Genomic DNA, 16,256 nt, shown 5'->3' with positions numbered 1-16,256 from the left:
TTTATTATTAGATTTGTAATAATCCTTTATATATATATATAAACATTTATTTCTCTTTTTACCTAAAAAATAAATTGTTATACATGTAGTAAAAAAAAAAAGAAAATTAAAATAAATGATTAGTAAGTGACTATTCAGTAGAATGATACCTTTTGTAAAAAAAAAAAGAAAAAAAAACACTATTACAAAAATATTGAAAGCTATATAAATATATACATTTTTTTTTCTTTTTTAAAAAATAGTTTGACATTTTTTTTTTTTTTTTGATACACATTTATACATTTTATTTTATTTATTTAATACAGTAAACTCATTTAAAACGTATAGTATTACATACAAAATGCCCAATTGCTAACACAAATTTTTACACATTTTTTTTTTATTTTGATGAACAATTTTACAATTTTTTTTTTTACAAATTATTTACACATTTTTTATGTTCAAAAAAGTTTACACATTTTTTTTTTATGTTCAAAAAATATTTACACAATTTTTTTAATGTTCAAAAATCTTTACACATTTTTTTTTATGTTCAAAAATGTTTACACAAAAAATTTGTTAAGAAATGTACAGGTACTTACATTACATAACCATATGGAACTGTTTTAAAATCATCGATTATTATTCGTTTGTTATACACGATACGATAATCTTTACTTTTGCTTTCCACGTTATTCCGTTGGGATCAAATTTGGTTAACTTTTGGGGACCAACCTACGTACCATTTCACTCACTGTTTTAAAATTGATTAATTTTGAATTTTGATAGTTTACGGTAAAACCCTTTACCTTACAGACCGTTTTACCGGGTCTAACATGTAAGCATAATGTTTTGGTCCCCCAGAAACAAAAGTGGAGATATAATTTCTATCGTTAGGGCTAAATTATCACAAAGTGGTGGTCGCCATCCTCCAGCTTTAGATGTAAATACACAAGAATCGGTGTCGTAGTACAGCACACGGTCTTGCAACTTTTCCAATAAGTCGTAGAGCTTTAGCCTTGCTGTAGCAGTAGTAAATGCCGCCATAACAACATTCACTTTCTTGCTTACCTTTACAAATTGTTGTTCGTCTTATATTATATATATTTCATTTCTGCTAAATCGTCATTGTTCACATCATTTACAATAACTTTTTGGTCCGAAACATTGTCACAACAGTAACATTCCTAATTACATAGCCAACTTTAACTTTCTCTAACTCCGTTGATACCCATCTCCCCGTAAGGCATCTTTCATTTTCATCTTGGTTGCATGATTCCTGACACATATTATCAACACATGTTCAACATAAAGGAAACATAAGTTTTCCATTACTCCTATAAGGAAGAACAGGGTGAAGCAGCTTTTTTGGAGGACTAACTGTGCATTGAACCAGACCAAAATACTCACGAATATCTGTAGACATATCTTTGAAAGCTAACTTTTCATGATGTCCGATCGGATATGTTCCGTATTTGTTGCAGTACGGATAAAGGCCAGTGAAGTCAACATAGCTAATCTGCTCATCATCTAACTTGGTAAAACAATCTAGCGGCATTGGTTCTCCCTCCAAAAAAAAAGCTTCTCGAGGGTTAAGTGTAGGATGAATAGCAGGTACATCAAATATGACGGCTAATTCCGTAGGGGTTAAGGACTTCTTAATGTTGTTCCACTTATGCTCCTAAATTTCAATATACTAGTACTGAGGAAACGTCTGTTTCAGATAAGAAGATTTTCTCTGTGTTTGTAGATATGAATCTGCCTTGCTACATCCAATAAATTCAAATATGAAGTTTGGTTCAAACGAAGCCCCATTAACTTTATATCTACCAAAGCATTTCTCATTACCATTACGGGCGTGATGAATATGGATTCTACGTCGTTTTTATTCATAACTTAACCACTCCATACTAGCAAAAGAATGAGTCTACGTAGTTAAGTAATCTTCTGGTGGAAAAGGAGCAATTGTATTCGGCTTCAAAAAGTTCTTGGAAAATACAAAATTACAGGCTGAGGCTTTGGTTATTAAACCGTTAGAAAACGGACGACCCCTTTCTGATCTACACCATTATCAAGAACAGTAACTCGTTTGAATATGTGTCTAAATGATAAGCAACAACGCCTCGCCACTGCTCGTACCAAATAAGAAAATCATTCCGGGCCGATATAGACATCTTTTCGGGGTCATACATCGAAGCATCGGTATATGGACCTACATAGTTTGCATTACCAACCGTGTTAAATTTATTTATTTAACTCTTTAATGCCAAAGGATTTGTTTGTTTTAGGTAGTTTGGCTAAAGCCATCGGTAAAAATGACAGAGTCAATGAAACGAATAGTAGTACCCTTAATTTTACTAGAAAGAATCTTACCACCATTAGTTATGACATCTGGAACAAAACCACATGAATACAAATAATGCATTACAAAGTAACTATCATAAGCTTGATTATTATGAGCAAGGCATGTAATATTATGACCGTAGGGATATTTTTTGAATACATATTCACAGAACTGGAAGCATGCGTCATCCCCGTAAAATGTTTTAGTCTTTTCTCCACAAACATCACATTCTTCGGAAAAAAAACAGATCCATTACATACATTCCCGCCTGAATTATAATCCACTTTTTGTTTCAACAAGGGGGGCTCTAGACTGTATACCTCTGACCAATCAAATCACGCAAATGCTAGCAAACAATCGCTCCTTAATTATAACTCCCTCTTTTATATTATCCTATATTGTCAACAAAAAAAACAAAGCACTCGTTGTGAGTATTATCAGTAATTGTAAAACACCTGTGATACACTCTATACAAAGCCTCCACTTTGTTAAAACTATACATTCTATTGTTAATTAATTAAAATTAGATTTCTATTGTCATGACCACCATCATTCTACGAAAACACCTGTATCATCCAATTAATACCCATTTGCTTTCCTAACTTTAATCAAATAGATTTCTTATTATTTCCCTGTACTTATCCTCCTCCTATAGATACCCCTTTGTGAGCCTAGGACTTTAAGTAGCAAACCCTTTGTTTTCCTATAATTCTTATACAATAGATTTCCTTTGTTAGCCTAGACTTGTTACAAGCAAAAAATCGCTCCTTAATTATAACCCCCTCTTTTATATTATGATTAAATCCTATTGTCAACAAACAAAGCACTCGTTGTGAGTATTGTCAGTAATTGTAAAGCACATGTGATACACTCTATACAAAGCCTCCACCTTGTTAAAACTATACATTCTATTGTTAATTAATTAAAATTAGATTTCTATTGTCATGACCACCATCATTCTATGAAAACACCTGTATAATCCAATTAATACCCATTTGTTTTCCTAACTTTAATCAAGTAGATTTCTTATTGTTTCCCTGTACTTATCCTCCTCTTATAGATACCCTTTTGTTAGCCTAGGACTTTAAGTAGCAAACACTTTGTTTTCCTATAATTCTTATACAATAGATTTCCTTTGTTAGCCTCAAAGCTCTTGGTTAGATTTCTATTGTCGTGACCCCCATCATTCTACAAACACACCTGTATAATCCAATTAATACCCAATTGTTTTCCTAACTTTAATCAAGTAGATTTCTTATTGTTTCCCTGTACTTATCCTCCTCCTATAGATACCCCTTTGTTAGCCTAGGACTTTAATTAGCAAACCTTTTGTTAGCCTAGGACTTTAATTAGCAAACCCTTTGTTTTTCTATAATTCTCATACAATAGATTTCCTTTGTTCTCCCCACTTAATTAGGAAACCCTTTGTTAGCCTAGGACTTTAATTAGCAAACCCTTTGTTTTTTTTACCTATAATTCTCAAACAATAGATTTCCTTTGTTCTCCCCAACAATCACCCCTTTATTGTTAACCTTTCACACATTCTATTGTTCTCTTAGCGTCCCTTCTTTGTTAACAATCACCCCTCTATTGTTACCCTTTCACACATTCTATTGTTCTCTTAGCATCCCTTCTTTGTTAACAATCACCCCTCTATTGTTACCCTTTCACACATTCTAAGGAACACTATTGTTCTCTTAGCGTCCCTTATTTGTTAACAATCACCCCTCTATTGTTAACCTTTCACACAATAGATTTCCTTTGTTCTCCCCAGGACTCTTGTACACTACTACTGTTGTTAATCTTTTACATTAGAAGATTATTATTCTTGCGTACCACATTATACTGTATATTGAAATATCCGTTTCATGCAAGATATTGTATTGTAACATGTTATGAATAAAAGTTTATGGTAGTGGTGTGTGTGGCCGCACCGCCCAGAATAAATATGTTTATAACAGATAGTTTGTCTCCGTTTTTTCGAACCTAGCACAGCTCTATATTTCAAAATTGTCTTTTCTTATCCCTAAGCAGCCATGGTGGGTTACTGAAGACTTCTATATTTTGTTTCAAAATAATAGATGTCATTTTTTCAGTTTGGATGCCGTGTGCGTTGTTATGCAAATGAGTTTATACAGGTGTAGTGGAGAAGATGGTATTGTTAGTCATTCGCGGTCAGCACGCCACACTGTTAAATTTTGATGTTGTTAATCTTTACATTAGAAGATTCAAATCATGTAAAGAATGCAATTTTCCGGGCGGGAACCTATCACTTTATCAGCTCCTTTTTTATTTGCAAAAGTTCGGGAAGCAAAATGCTAAAAATTAAACTTATCTTAACTAGGGTCACGAAAACTTTAGTGGACCAGGGCCTGATTCGAGTGGAGAATCCTACTATGCCATTTAAAATGGCGTTACGGCAGAAATATTCTCTTAGCCGATTCGCGCGATGCTATTTAAATTGAAATTTATTTAATTTAGATCTATAATTCGCGTTTACCACCTCGCGTTAATTTTAAGAAAAAGGAATCGATTGTGACATTAAATGAAATCCATTTCATGTTGAAGATCGGTCAGGACGAATGATGAGCCTTAAAGGCCTGCAATTTTATTTCATTATTTATAGTATAGTTACACTATTTATTACAAGCTAACAATTTATTTTCACAGAAATCATGGTATTGCCAGTTATATTTATGTATATAAAATGTGATTCCCTCATGAGGCATCCTTACTGATGATAGGGCGGACAAAATATCTAGCCAGAGCCCCTAAGCTATTAAAATAGTGAATACATTTTAGTATAGGCAATCGAAGTAATAATGAAAAACATTATGAAAAATGCTTAGGTAATTCTAAAATATATATTTCCGTCTGTATGTGAAAACTATATTATTTATATAACTATACTATAAACTATATATTATTTTTTAAGACAATAATTCGTGTATTTTGCTCTCCTGGCGAACACTGATGATTCTGGCAATCATTTCCAAGATGCTGGTTTCAGAATTATGGATTGGATGAAAGTTCACGTCTGTTGTTTGTTGTGATCGATACCCCACACTCAGTATCTCTCTACTTTTAATGTACAAAATTAGGCTTATTATTGAAATTTTGCACCGTATTCACCAATCAGCAAGGAAATGAATTGGGTGGGTGGAATAAGGTAGGTATTGCTATAACACAAAGTGGTTTTATCTAGGCCTAGCCTACCTAGGCTAGCTTGCTCGGTACCCGGACCCGTAGAAGCCCAGGCTAGGCTAGGCCTACTTGTTTCCAGACTTAGGCTAGGATTAGCTAGGCTTAGCCTAGGCCTATCTAGGCCCGTGGACTACTAGGCGTAGCTTACTACTAGGCTAGGTCTAGTTAGTTAGGCCTAGGTTAGGCCTACAATCCATGGACCATGAAGGATGCTAATCTTTTGTTTGAACTCGCATTCATTAAATTTAATTCATTGTCTGGGGGCCTATGTCTTTATGACCTATGATTTAGGCCTATATTTATATAGGCCTAGGCCTAGGCCTATACAGTAAGCCTAACCTAGATTTTATTTAATTATTTTAAGCCCATTTTTGTTTGAATAATCAGGAAATGGTGAAATGGAGCAAGCACTGTATAAGAGAGATAGGTATCACCACATTAAGACAAAGTCTGGCAAAATATTGCGAGTTGTACGTGAACACTATCTGAGAAAGTGCATTACATGTAGCGCTGAAATTTGCACCTTAGATTCATGTAAAACAGGTACAGTATTCTATTGTTATCAATGCATTTGTCTTTGGTATTGGTCAAATATGAAGGATAATTAATAATATCAACTGGGCCAATTCTGAATATGCCACTTCAGACAATAGTTTGTATCTGTGTGTTGCTATTCTAAATCTCAAAGTATAGTTTATGGTTTTTCAAGCTCTGTCTACACTATCGAACTAGTTTGACAAAAAAAGTGTGATGTGCCCAAATATGGTAGTGATATGCTTAAATATGGTAGTGATATGACATCATGTCGGCACATCACATTTTTTTGTCAAACTAGTTTGATAGTGTAGACAGAGCTTAAGATGTTGTTGCATATGATTTCAGGTATTTCAAGTTTGCCTTCAGATGTCACACACTACTTGTTTCCAGATGGTGGGGTCTGTAAAGACTTCATGGAAGTACTGGAACTTGCACAGTTCACTGGAATTGTATTTACACAAACTGCTGTCAACTATGTAAGATATTAATGCACCTTGTCACTTGTATGACCCGCTATACGACCCTTGCGAGAGGTGCGTCATTTTCCAAATTATTGTTGACGCAGGGGTGCATCAAAAAACCTAGATGGTAGGTCACATCAGGGGACTCATTTGAGTTAACATTGAACAGCAAAGGAATTTTGCTTAAGCTGCCCCTGCCCAGCCTTTTTTCTCTTTTATCTCTGTTTTTTTTTATATATTGTATTGTATTGATTTTATCCTGGTAAAATAATTAACAAAATTTTATCTGAATTCTATGATACTTTACAAATTTAATCAATGTTCCATCAGCTGCTATGATTTGTCAAAAACTGAGTGGAACCAACCTATGAATGAGCTGTCTCATGTATATTCTTATCTTCATCCTTTCTTTCTCAGAACATTGCTTTGTCTACACTGTCAAACTAGTTTGACAAAAAAAGTGTGATGTACCCAAATATGATAGTGATATGTCCAAATATAGTAGTGATATGACATCATCATGTCTATATATCCTTTATTTCTCAGGTGTTAACTCCAGGAGGCAGAGCAACTATTAAACGTCTCACTCAAAAGGTTGCAGATCCCAGAAATGGCTGCATCTTCTTTGCTAATGAATTCTTTCATGAAACATTCTTTGAACGAGAATCAAAAGATAATGTAAATGACTGGCAAACAAAGTAAGCATATAGTAACATACTTCAGTTCTAATCTACGTTTATATAGAGTGAGTATGTACAGTAGTGAGAGTGCCACTGTGCAGAATGTACTGATGCAATATAAGCCCATCCTGGGGGTATACAGATGCCATAAAGCAACGGAATTAGCTTTCGAGCTTAAAGGGTTATCCTCTGCTATTCCATATTTTGTAACTTATTTTTCTTGTATTACTGTTGTGCAAATTGTTTGATCTGTCATTTTTTATATTTTTTATATGGATGGCAATAAATATTTTACAATTACAAAAAGCTCTATCGCTCTGTCTACACTATCAAACTAGTTTCAAAAAGTGTGATGTGCCTTTAATAATATGGTAGTGATATGCCCAAATAAGGTAGTGATATGACATCATCATGTCCATATGAGCACATCACATTTGTTTATCACACAAAGTTTGATTGTGTAGACAGAGCTTAATGTGGTCTTTTTCAATTCCTTCAACCAGGTACCTCAGGCCTCTGCGTTACGACACTGATAATATTATTATACATAACATTTTATACTTTTTTTTTTCTGTTGAAACTAGCCTTAAAGCCCTCTGTGTTTATTCAAGTTTCTCCAGCATAAGTGCGTTCTACTTTTTTTTTTAATTCTCATTTTTTTTTTAAATTCTCATTTTTTTGTTATTACATAATTATGTATTAAAAAATTATAAAATTGAATTATTATTATTATTATAGACTAGTGTACAAGGCTGCAGAATGGTATTATCAACATTTAGAGTGTAAAAAAGCTGTTGTTGTACTAACGGAAAGCGAAGAATTAACCTTTGACCTTGCTAATAAAACTGCTGGTGTTCATGTGATGTCTCTACAACAATACTTATCATTGTTTTGGCCAAATTGTGCAGAAGCCACGGACATGTTTGAATCTTTATCGGCATCTTTGTTGTTATCCAAGGAAAAAGGTTTGTCAGTTATTTTTATTTTTAGATGATTATTCAATCGAAACCAACAGCAATTAGTACCGCCACTAACAGGTTTGATACAAACAAAGCCAGGACTGTTTAAAGCACATTGATTGGTCCTAACATTGATCAAGGGCTTCTCTTGTCCAGTGCCCACCTTCACCAGTTTTAAATTAGTCTAGGTTCCAGATGCCGATTCACTTAATATTTGTAAAAATATAAATATTTTGGCACACTTGGAGTGTCATATGTATAATACATTTGCTGGAATCATCATCCACAGTAGTTTATAATACAGACAAATATAGAAAAACTGATTGGTGGATCCAACTAACAACATAAAGAAGACTATAACTAGAGACTTGGGAACAATTTTAAATGTGAGATCACATTTGTAACACCACTTTCTGCTGACATCTGTGAAGTAAAAAAAGTGAATTAGTTCTTTTTCAAAATTTACGCTACAAGACTTTTTAACCTAGTTTTTTGTTGTTGTTGATAGGTGGTAAAAAGCAGTATGATAACCACTTGCCTCAAGAGGTATTACAGATGCATGTTAAATCTTCAGAACAATATTATGAAGGAGTTTTGAACGTCAATAAACATCATGCGCAAAAAGAAGCATTTATACGAGGGTGAGTATGCTGTTAAGGATTGCTTAGAATAAGGATTTAGGATTTCAAATCCAGTGCGAACAAGGCTTTATTAAACCATTGTGATTTCTATGTGCGCTTTGTTATATACTGTTTTGTGCCTGTTTTAAATTTTATAATTGTAAGTATCATGTAATTCAGCCTTTGGGTGCGATTTTGATATTCAATAAAATGAAATGAAAATGACACTTTATGGTTAGGTCACCTTTTTCACCACTACTGTCCATGTGAAAAAGAAATTCAGTTTAGGATATACACGCTTTATAGAATTCTAATTATTTATGGTCTCTCAACATAAATGTGTGTGCAACTGTCATCTTGTAAATTATATAATTTTTTTTCCTTGATATTAATTAATTAATTTTATTTTTATTTATTTTATTTTTTTTTATTTCAATAAAAATAAAATTATATAATGATATTTTTATTTAATTGATTTCATTAAAGGTTTGGTCAAAAGAAGCTTAAACTTGATTCTGATATATTGATATCTGGTATGACGGATCGTAATCGGGCAATTCACGGAGATCGTGTCGTAGTCAAGTTGCTCCCTAAATCCCAATGGAAGGGACGAATATCATCTCTTACTCAAGGTATGCAATTATTCATTAATTTTTATTTTATTTTTTATTCAATCGAAACCAACAACGATTATTACCGCTACTAACAGGTTTGATACAAACAAAGCCAGGACAGTTTAAAGCACCTTGATTTGTCCTAACATTGATCAAGGGCTTTTCTCGTCCAGTGCCCACCTTGACCAGAGGAAAGGCATGGGCCAATACAGGGGCTGCCATAAAAGTTATAATTTACTTGAAGTTTGGTAAAAATTCATTGACCATCTTCTGGATGTTTCCATATATGGACATGGTGACATTATATCTTTACCATATTTGGGCACATCTTTACCATAATTATTTCAAAGTAAATATTTCATAATTCATAGTCTCATATTTACAGTACGGCCTCACTCTTAATTAATGATGATGTATGTATAAAATGTTAAATAGCACCCTCTATTGGTTGGTGTTTATTAACTTTGCTGGGATGATGTATGTATAAATGTTAAATAGCACCCTCTATTAGTTGGTGTTTTTGAAAATGCTGTAGCACCCTCTATTTGTTAGTCTATTGATTGGGCATAACAGAAACTGCAAAAATACAATTGTGGGAGTTTCCTATTAATGTCATTTTCTTTGCCTTCTGCTAAAGGTGAAATTTCTCTTGATCCCGATAATGAATACATTTATTATTTATAGGCTCTACTGCTAAAATAACTAAAAGTAGAAATTGTGTGTCAATATGGTTGGAGTTCCCGGCACACTCGCCACCCTTGGAGCGTTTGGCATACCCATTCTTTAAAATATGCTAGTGCCATATATTTTTTTATCAATGCATAAGAACATCGCATATTTTCATGTAATGAAATTTGTAGTGAGAAACATGCATAAAGCATGAGAAATGACTGGTATATGTTTGTAATGCAAAGCAACCAATTGAGATAATTGTTTATGAACTTTAACCTTTGTACTTTGAAGTACTGTTTTCTTGTCTAGACTCGCGTTGATATCTAAGTACAATGCTGTACATACTTTCAATTTGTAACAATGATTGTTATGTCTAATAATCAACTCTATTTATAAAGTTGCTTACATTTTTATTTATAACTTCCGTCTGAAAGATTGCAATTAAAAGTATATCCTTAATCATAAATGCATTATGGGTAATAAAATTAGGAAAGTATCAGACATATCTTCCCATAATTTGCATTTTTACATTACGTATTTCTATATTACACACAGTGTAAAAAAATATTTGTAACAAAACAAATTACACATATATTCACGAGGTTTTCTTTTATTGCATCATATCTATTTAACAAAGTTAAAAATATAAGAAATATACATTTTATAATTAAATCAAATTAAATTTTACTAATCCATGTTCACATTCACAATTAATCCTGATTCATAATTCATACTTTCTCATATGATTGAGTTTCAAAGTCAACTTTTCATATTTATTTGTGGAAAGTTTGGTTTAGAATCATTCTAGCTTTTCATCTGAGTACTTCTTTAAGCTCCGTCTACACTATTAAGCTTCATGTGATGTGCCCATATATGGACATTATGACATCATATCTCTACCATATTTGGGCACATCACACTTTTTAGTCAAACTAGTTTGTGGAGTATGAAATTCAAAACAGGAGAATTGAGTCAAACACTTTAAAAAAAACATTCAGGCAAGAAATAGATATTGGCACATTATTTAGTTTTTATTCTAATTTCCAATTTAACTTCATAATTCATTATTTTGTGGACTTTCTATAGATCTTATTAGTAAATTGTTTTAATGAAAAAAACCAAACAAACTTTAAAAGTTGAATGCAGATTTCTACACTTTTCACTAACCTTTTTGTAATAATGTTAGTTAAATGTTAAACAAACAAAAAAACAAGGGATTTAAAATTAGAATTTCTATCAAATTGCACATGAAGCCTAGCTATAAAACAAATGCATCTTATCCATGCAGTGTAAAGCTGATCTGTCTATACTATCAAACTAGTTGTGCTCAAATATGGTAGTGATATGACATCATCGTGTCCATATATGGGCACATCACATTTTTTTGTCACATCAAGTTTGATAGTGTAGACAGAGCTATATCCATGTAGGGTAAGATCCCGTTTGGACTTCATTGATACAGACTCACTGAATTTAAACTTCTTAATGATGTATACAGTTATTTTCTATAGAATTTATTCTTTAGGAAGTTGATAAATGTTGTAGAGTTCTAAATTCTCTAAATATTCATGAGTTGAATATTTTAACCGACTCCTCAATATGAGTTCTATCGATAGGACAGACTCTCTGCGACAGCCTATGATCACATTGTTCACAAGTTGCGAGATGTTTACATGGCATGTACGCGACACATTTCAGTCTTTCCAGACAAACAACACATCTGCGTGCTGAGTTGCTTTCTGATATCTGTTCCTCAAGATTCTGTATCTTGTTACACTGCTGCATTTGTTCTGTGATATGCGACTTGTGATCCTCAACCATTTTAACGACTAAATTGTTATAATCGTCTTCCTGTTGCTTTACTTTCTCCGAGATGTTGTTCATTTTGTGTTTGATGTTCAGTCGCTCTTCCTCGACTCGTTTTAAATCACATTGAAGCTGTTGGATTTGCTTTCGCATCTCTTCTCTTTCATCTTTTAACTGCTTTTTTAAAACTCCCCTCTGTTTCTCCATTTCTGTAAAGTGTTCATCAAGTTCTCGTAATTGATGGCGTGTGCTTTCCAGCTCCGTACACGTATCTTTCAACTGACGAGACAGTTGTCTTTCTAACGTTTTATTGTGTTGGTTTTCTTTCGTCACGTTATCCAACTGACGTTTCAAAGTTGACGAGTCGTCGTTCGGTTGTAATAACTCGTTTAACTTTAGAAGTTCCATTTCTAGAAGCAAGTATTCACAATCTTTGCAACGTTTCTTCGTTATACTGGAATGGTATTTCTGAGTGTCTCCAGAACGTTGGTTTCCTTTCTCCCGTTCATTTTTTAATTGTTTATTTGAATCTTTCAAGTTAAATATTTCTTTTTTTGCTTCTCGTAGCTGAGCCTCTAATCCATTTATGCATTTTTGGTAGTCTTTGCCCAAACCAGATGCTTTCTTTATACCATTTCGTATTCTGTCAATCTCTGACGTCAGTTGTCTATTATGGTCTTCAGCTTCCACCAGTCTATGCTGGAGTTCTTTGATCATATTTATTGCCTCATTCACTATTCGCACTTGATTGCCGAAGCAATCTTTTGCTTCTAACTCGTGATCAGTTACATGTTGGTTACTTAGTAATGCGATTACTCCATGCCGCACTTTGAGTTCCACTACCAGCTTTTTAACGGTGTTTCTAAGTTGAGCTCTAGAAGCGACATTTAGTTCTTCTTTCCCCTCTTTGGTTGTCAGATCTGCATATCCTAAACCTGTTTGTTGATATTCCAAAGACTGTTTGTTACCCATTTTAAATGTCTTCAGTTTCTGTCAGTCTGGAAAAAATAAAAATAAACTTTATTAACACAAACTATTTTACTGTATCTCTAAATAAGTGTAAAAGTTAAAGAGGGCAAAACTCAATCTTTGCTTTTGTCCATACAAATTAAGCACTGGGGCTTTGATAGTATATTTTTGTCTAATCAGATAGCATATTTAATACTATCCTCAATGAGTGAAGAAACTGATCATTAATAGCCCTGTCCTTGATAAAACACAATATACAAAGATAAATATTGGATAAACAACGGTAAGAATTGAATGGTACGCTGTTCTTGATGTATGCATCAAATTGATACGCCCTGGAATTAAATTTTTAAATATAAATATAAGATTGGCCTTAAAAGAACTAAAACAATCTAATATTAAATTTGGACTGTAGAAATAAATAAATAACATATATAAAAAAAATATATAAATAAATAATAATTAACAAAGTGATTGGTTAATTAAAAGAAAAAAAGTACTAAATGAAAAATATGCTTAATTTAGAAATGATATTTTTACCCTAATATATTTTGCAGCAGTTTCACTCACTCATCTTGACACCAGCAGTCCACCAAGACAAATAAGATAGATTCACCTTATAACCCTTAAATTAGTTATGACAGGTTAAACTAAGGTAAGCTGTATACAACTTATGCAACAAGGTATGAACTAATTAGCTCTTTTGTATCTTTCGTTGCTCGAGGGCATATTTCCAAAACATTGCGACCCAAAGTCAATACACCGTTTCCGAACTCTTACCACTCCTTAAGTCAAAATCTTACAAGGAATATGAACAAACTAAATTGATCAACTTAAGCGTGCTTAATCAAGTCCTATTGTAAGTATGTACCTTTCGGAGCATTGATTTCCGTTCGATGGACCGTGCAAAATTTCATAATTGGCTTTGCAACGGAATCTGTCTCAAGTTGTTGTGATAAAAGACGGATTCTCCCGTCTCAGTACGTTGCTTCCGTCAAAATCAACCGAAATAGAATGACAACAATTGTTGTCGTGCATCAATGAATCGGAATAAGTCCAACTGACAGGTTATAAAATCTAGCTGATTATAAAAACATGAAGGTGATTTGTCTCGCTTTCTTTACTTAACTGTTAAGCTTATTTTGTTATTGTTTTCTTGTACTTTCGAGATTAATATGATCGATGTCGCAAAACTTTCTGATTTTTAAGCTGCCTATAACTTTGACGATTAACTTTAAAGTAAAGCTATGTCTACTCTACAAACCTTATGTGACAAAAAAAGTGTGATGTGCCAATATGATGATGTCATATCACTACCATATTTGGGCATATCACTACCATATTTGGGCACATCACACCTTTTTTGTCAAACTAGTTTGATAGTGTAGACAGAGCTTTATACAGTACAGCATAAACTATTACAAAACAATTGATTACAAAATTACAAATGAGATTTACTATAAGTTGTTATACAGTAGGTGGATCTACCTCCTATCGGGATTGTACAGTAATGTATGAAGTTAGGAAAAATTCATAATGTTTTGCGATTATGTAAAAAATTAAATTAAATTCAGCTTTTAAAGTTAATGTAAATAATTTTCTCCAACTTATGAAAGCTGAATTGGATTTTTATATTTACATAGTTCATAATATCAATCACACAAAAATATTGTGAATTTATAGAAACTGGTTTTGTGTTTAAATGCTGAGACCGGATTAGACTTGAGTTGAATTCATGTTCCCTGATAAGTTCCTAAGCCCCTTGTTTCACTTCTAATAAGGAAAACCCTGATAACCTATGTGACTAAGAACATTACCACTGTATCAAGTTAATAATTAACACATTGTTTAAATAATGCATTGATAAAATATTGAGTCATTTCATTTTCAAGTGTTATTTAGAAAAAAAAGATTAAATGGTTATTAAACGTTAGGAGATACACTTAATAATATGTAATTTAAACATTGATACATTATTTAACAATGGTATACTGTCTGTGTGATCATTTCAACACAATATAGTACTGTAGTAGTTAGGCCTATATCATATTTTTCCATGAAAAGGTGTGCCAATATATTGTTTTTCAGATGATTTGGTAAAACACAGTTTCTTGAAATTTAAAATTTTAAAAAATATGCATTGTCATTCTGTACTGGAATTTATTTAAAAATGATTATTACCTGTATCACTACTACCTTATAAATATTCAAGCCCTTTAAAAAAAATCTATCTCTGAATTTTATTTTAAATTGTTTGTTAATTGTCAAAGATAAGTGTTTTAAACATCAGTCAAATTAAATCAATTTTTAGGAGTACATTCTGTACTTTCACACCTCAGAAATCCTTAGATTTCCCTTACATTATTTTAACACAGACATTGAAATAAATATTTTCAAGTACTTACTATAAAAGTGTCTATATATCACAGGCGAAATAATTCATGTCTAGAGTGCACATGGTTACAAAGCATTATATCACTCACATGCTGGTTTGATTAACAAGCCTGACACTCCATTGTGTACTTAGGGTGTAAACCAACGTTTGTTAAAAAATTCATAAACCACTAAACTTCACACTCCTCCCTAAACTAAGTGGTTTTAATTGCAAACAGTTTCTGTAAATGATATAAAAACCAAACAATGTTTTAAGTGTGTACCAGTAAGGTCAGTCACCGCAGTATAGATAAAAACCACTCATTATTTTCACCCAAGGAAAAAAAAAAGAGAAAAAAAGAACCACAACATTTCTACTTTGTTTTAAGTCATACCGATTTTAATCTGTGTGCCCTAGTTTTAATAATACTCACAATTGGTGTTTTGTTTTATTTATTTCTTTGAACTTGATTATCATTGTCTATATTGCCTTCACCTTTAACAGTATTTGTTCAACATGCTCAGGCTATTTAAACATGTATAATCTATGCCTGTTGGCTATAATTGTAACGTGTTTGTTGTAGTCTACAGGCCAACCTCAGAAGCATTATAACTACCACTATTGTTACACTGATTATATCCACATTTTGAAGTTGTTTTAAAGATATAAAAAAAGTAGTTCAAATGTAATTTTAACAGTCTGGCATTTAAAGAGGCATAGTCACACCTTAAAGCCAAAACATTCTGAAAATTACTTAAAACCAATAAAGATAAGAACAGATTAATCAAAAGAAAAAAAACACTTTTTTAAATTCACATTCCTAAATTGGCTCTGCCAAGTATTTGATAGTTATATATATCCACAAATCATAAAAAAAACTAGTTTGTTAATATTAATTGTCAACATTTTTTCCACTTCAACAATTTATATTTTTTGGGGTTAATTTTCCCTAATTTAGACTATCCAAAGACCGGAACGGTTATTAAAGTTGTAATTAGACTAACTATAATAGGTAAGGCATTAATATTCAAATGCAG

At 32.5% G+C, this 16,256-nt stretch overlaps 1 protein-coding gene across 1 annotated transcript in view; it reads left to right on the top strand.

Moving 5' to 3' along the window:
- The first annotated feature begins 5,335 nt into the window (after positions 1 to 5,335).
- LOC144853656 (DIS3-like exonuclease 1) overlaps positions 5,336 to 16,256 on the top strand; it is a 25,579-nt gene continuing 14,658 nt past the window's right edge. Inside the window, exons 1-7 of the mRNA XM_078711406.1 lie at positions 5,336 to 5,492; positions 5,915 to 6,070; positions 6,410 to 6,540; positions 7,072 to 7,223; positions 7,944 to 8,170; positions 8,673 to 8,805; positions 9,271 to 9,416. Of these exons, the coding sequence (XP_078567532.1) occupies positions 5,926 to 6,070; positions 6,410 to 6,540; positions 7,072 to 7,223; positions 7,944 to 8,170; positions 8,673 to 8,805; positions 9,271 to 9,416 (934 nt within the window). The 5' untranslated portion in view covers positions 5,336 to 5,492; positions 5,915 to 5,925. The remainder of the gene's footprint in view (positions 5,493 to 5,914; positions 6,071 to 6,409; positions 6,541 to 7,071; positions 7,224 to 7,943; positions 8,171 to 8,672; positions 8,806 to 9,270; positions 9,417 to 16,256) is intronic.

The sequence above is a fragment of the Antedon bifida genome, chromosome 10, assembly GCF_963402885.1.
Source record: "Antedon bifida chromosome 10, ecAntBifi1.1, whole genome shotgun sequence".
Taxonomy (NCBI): domain Eukaryota; kingdom Metazoa; phylum Echinodermata; class Crinoidea; order Comatulida; family Antedonidae; genus Antedon; species Antedon bifida.
The sequence above is the reverse complement of the archived record's forward strand: the minus strand, read 5'-3'. Positions and strand labels throughout refer to the sequence as shown.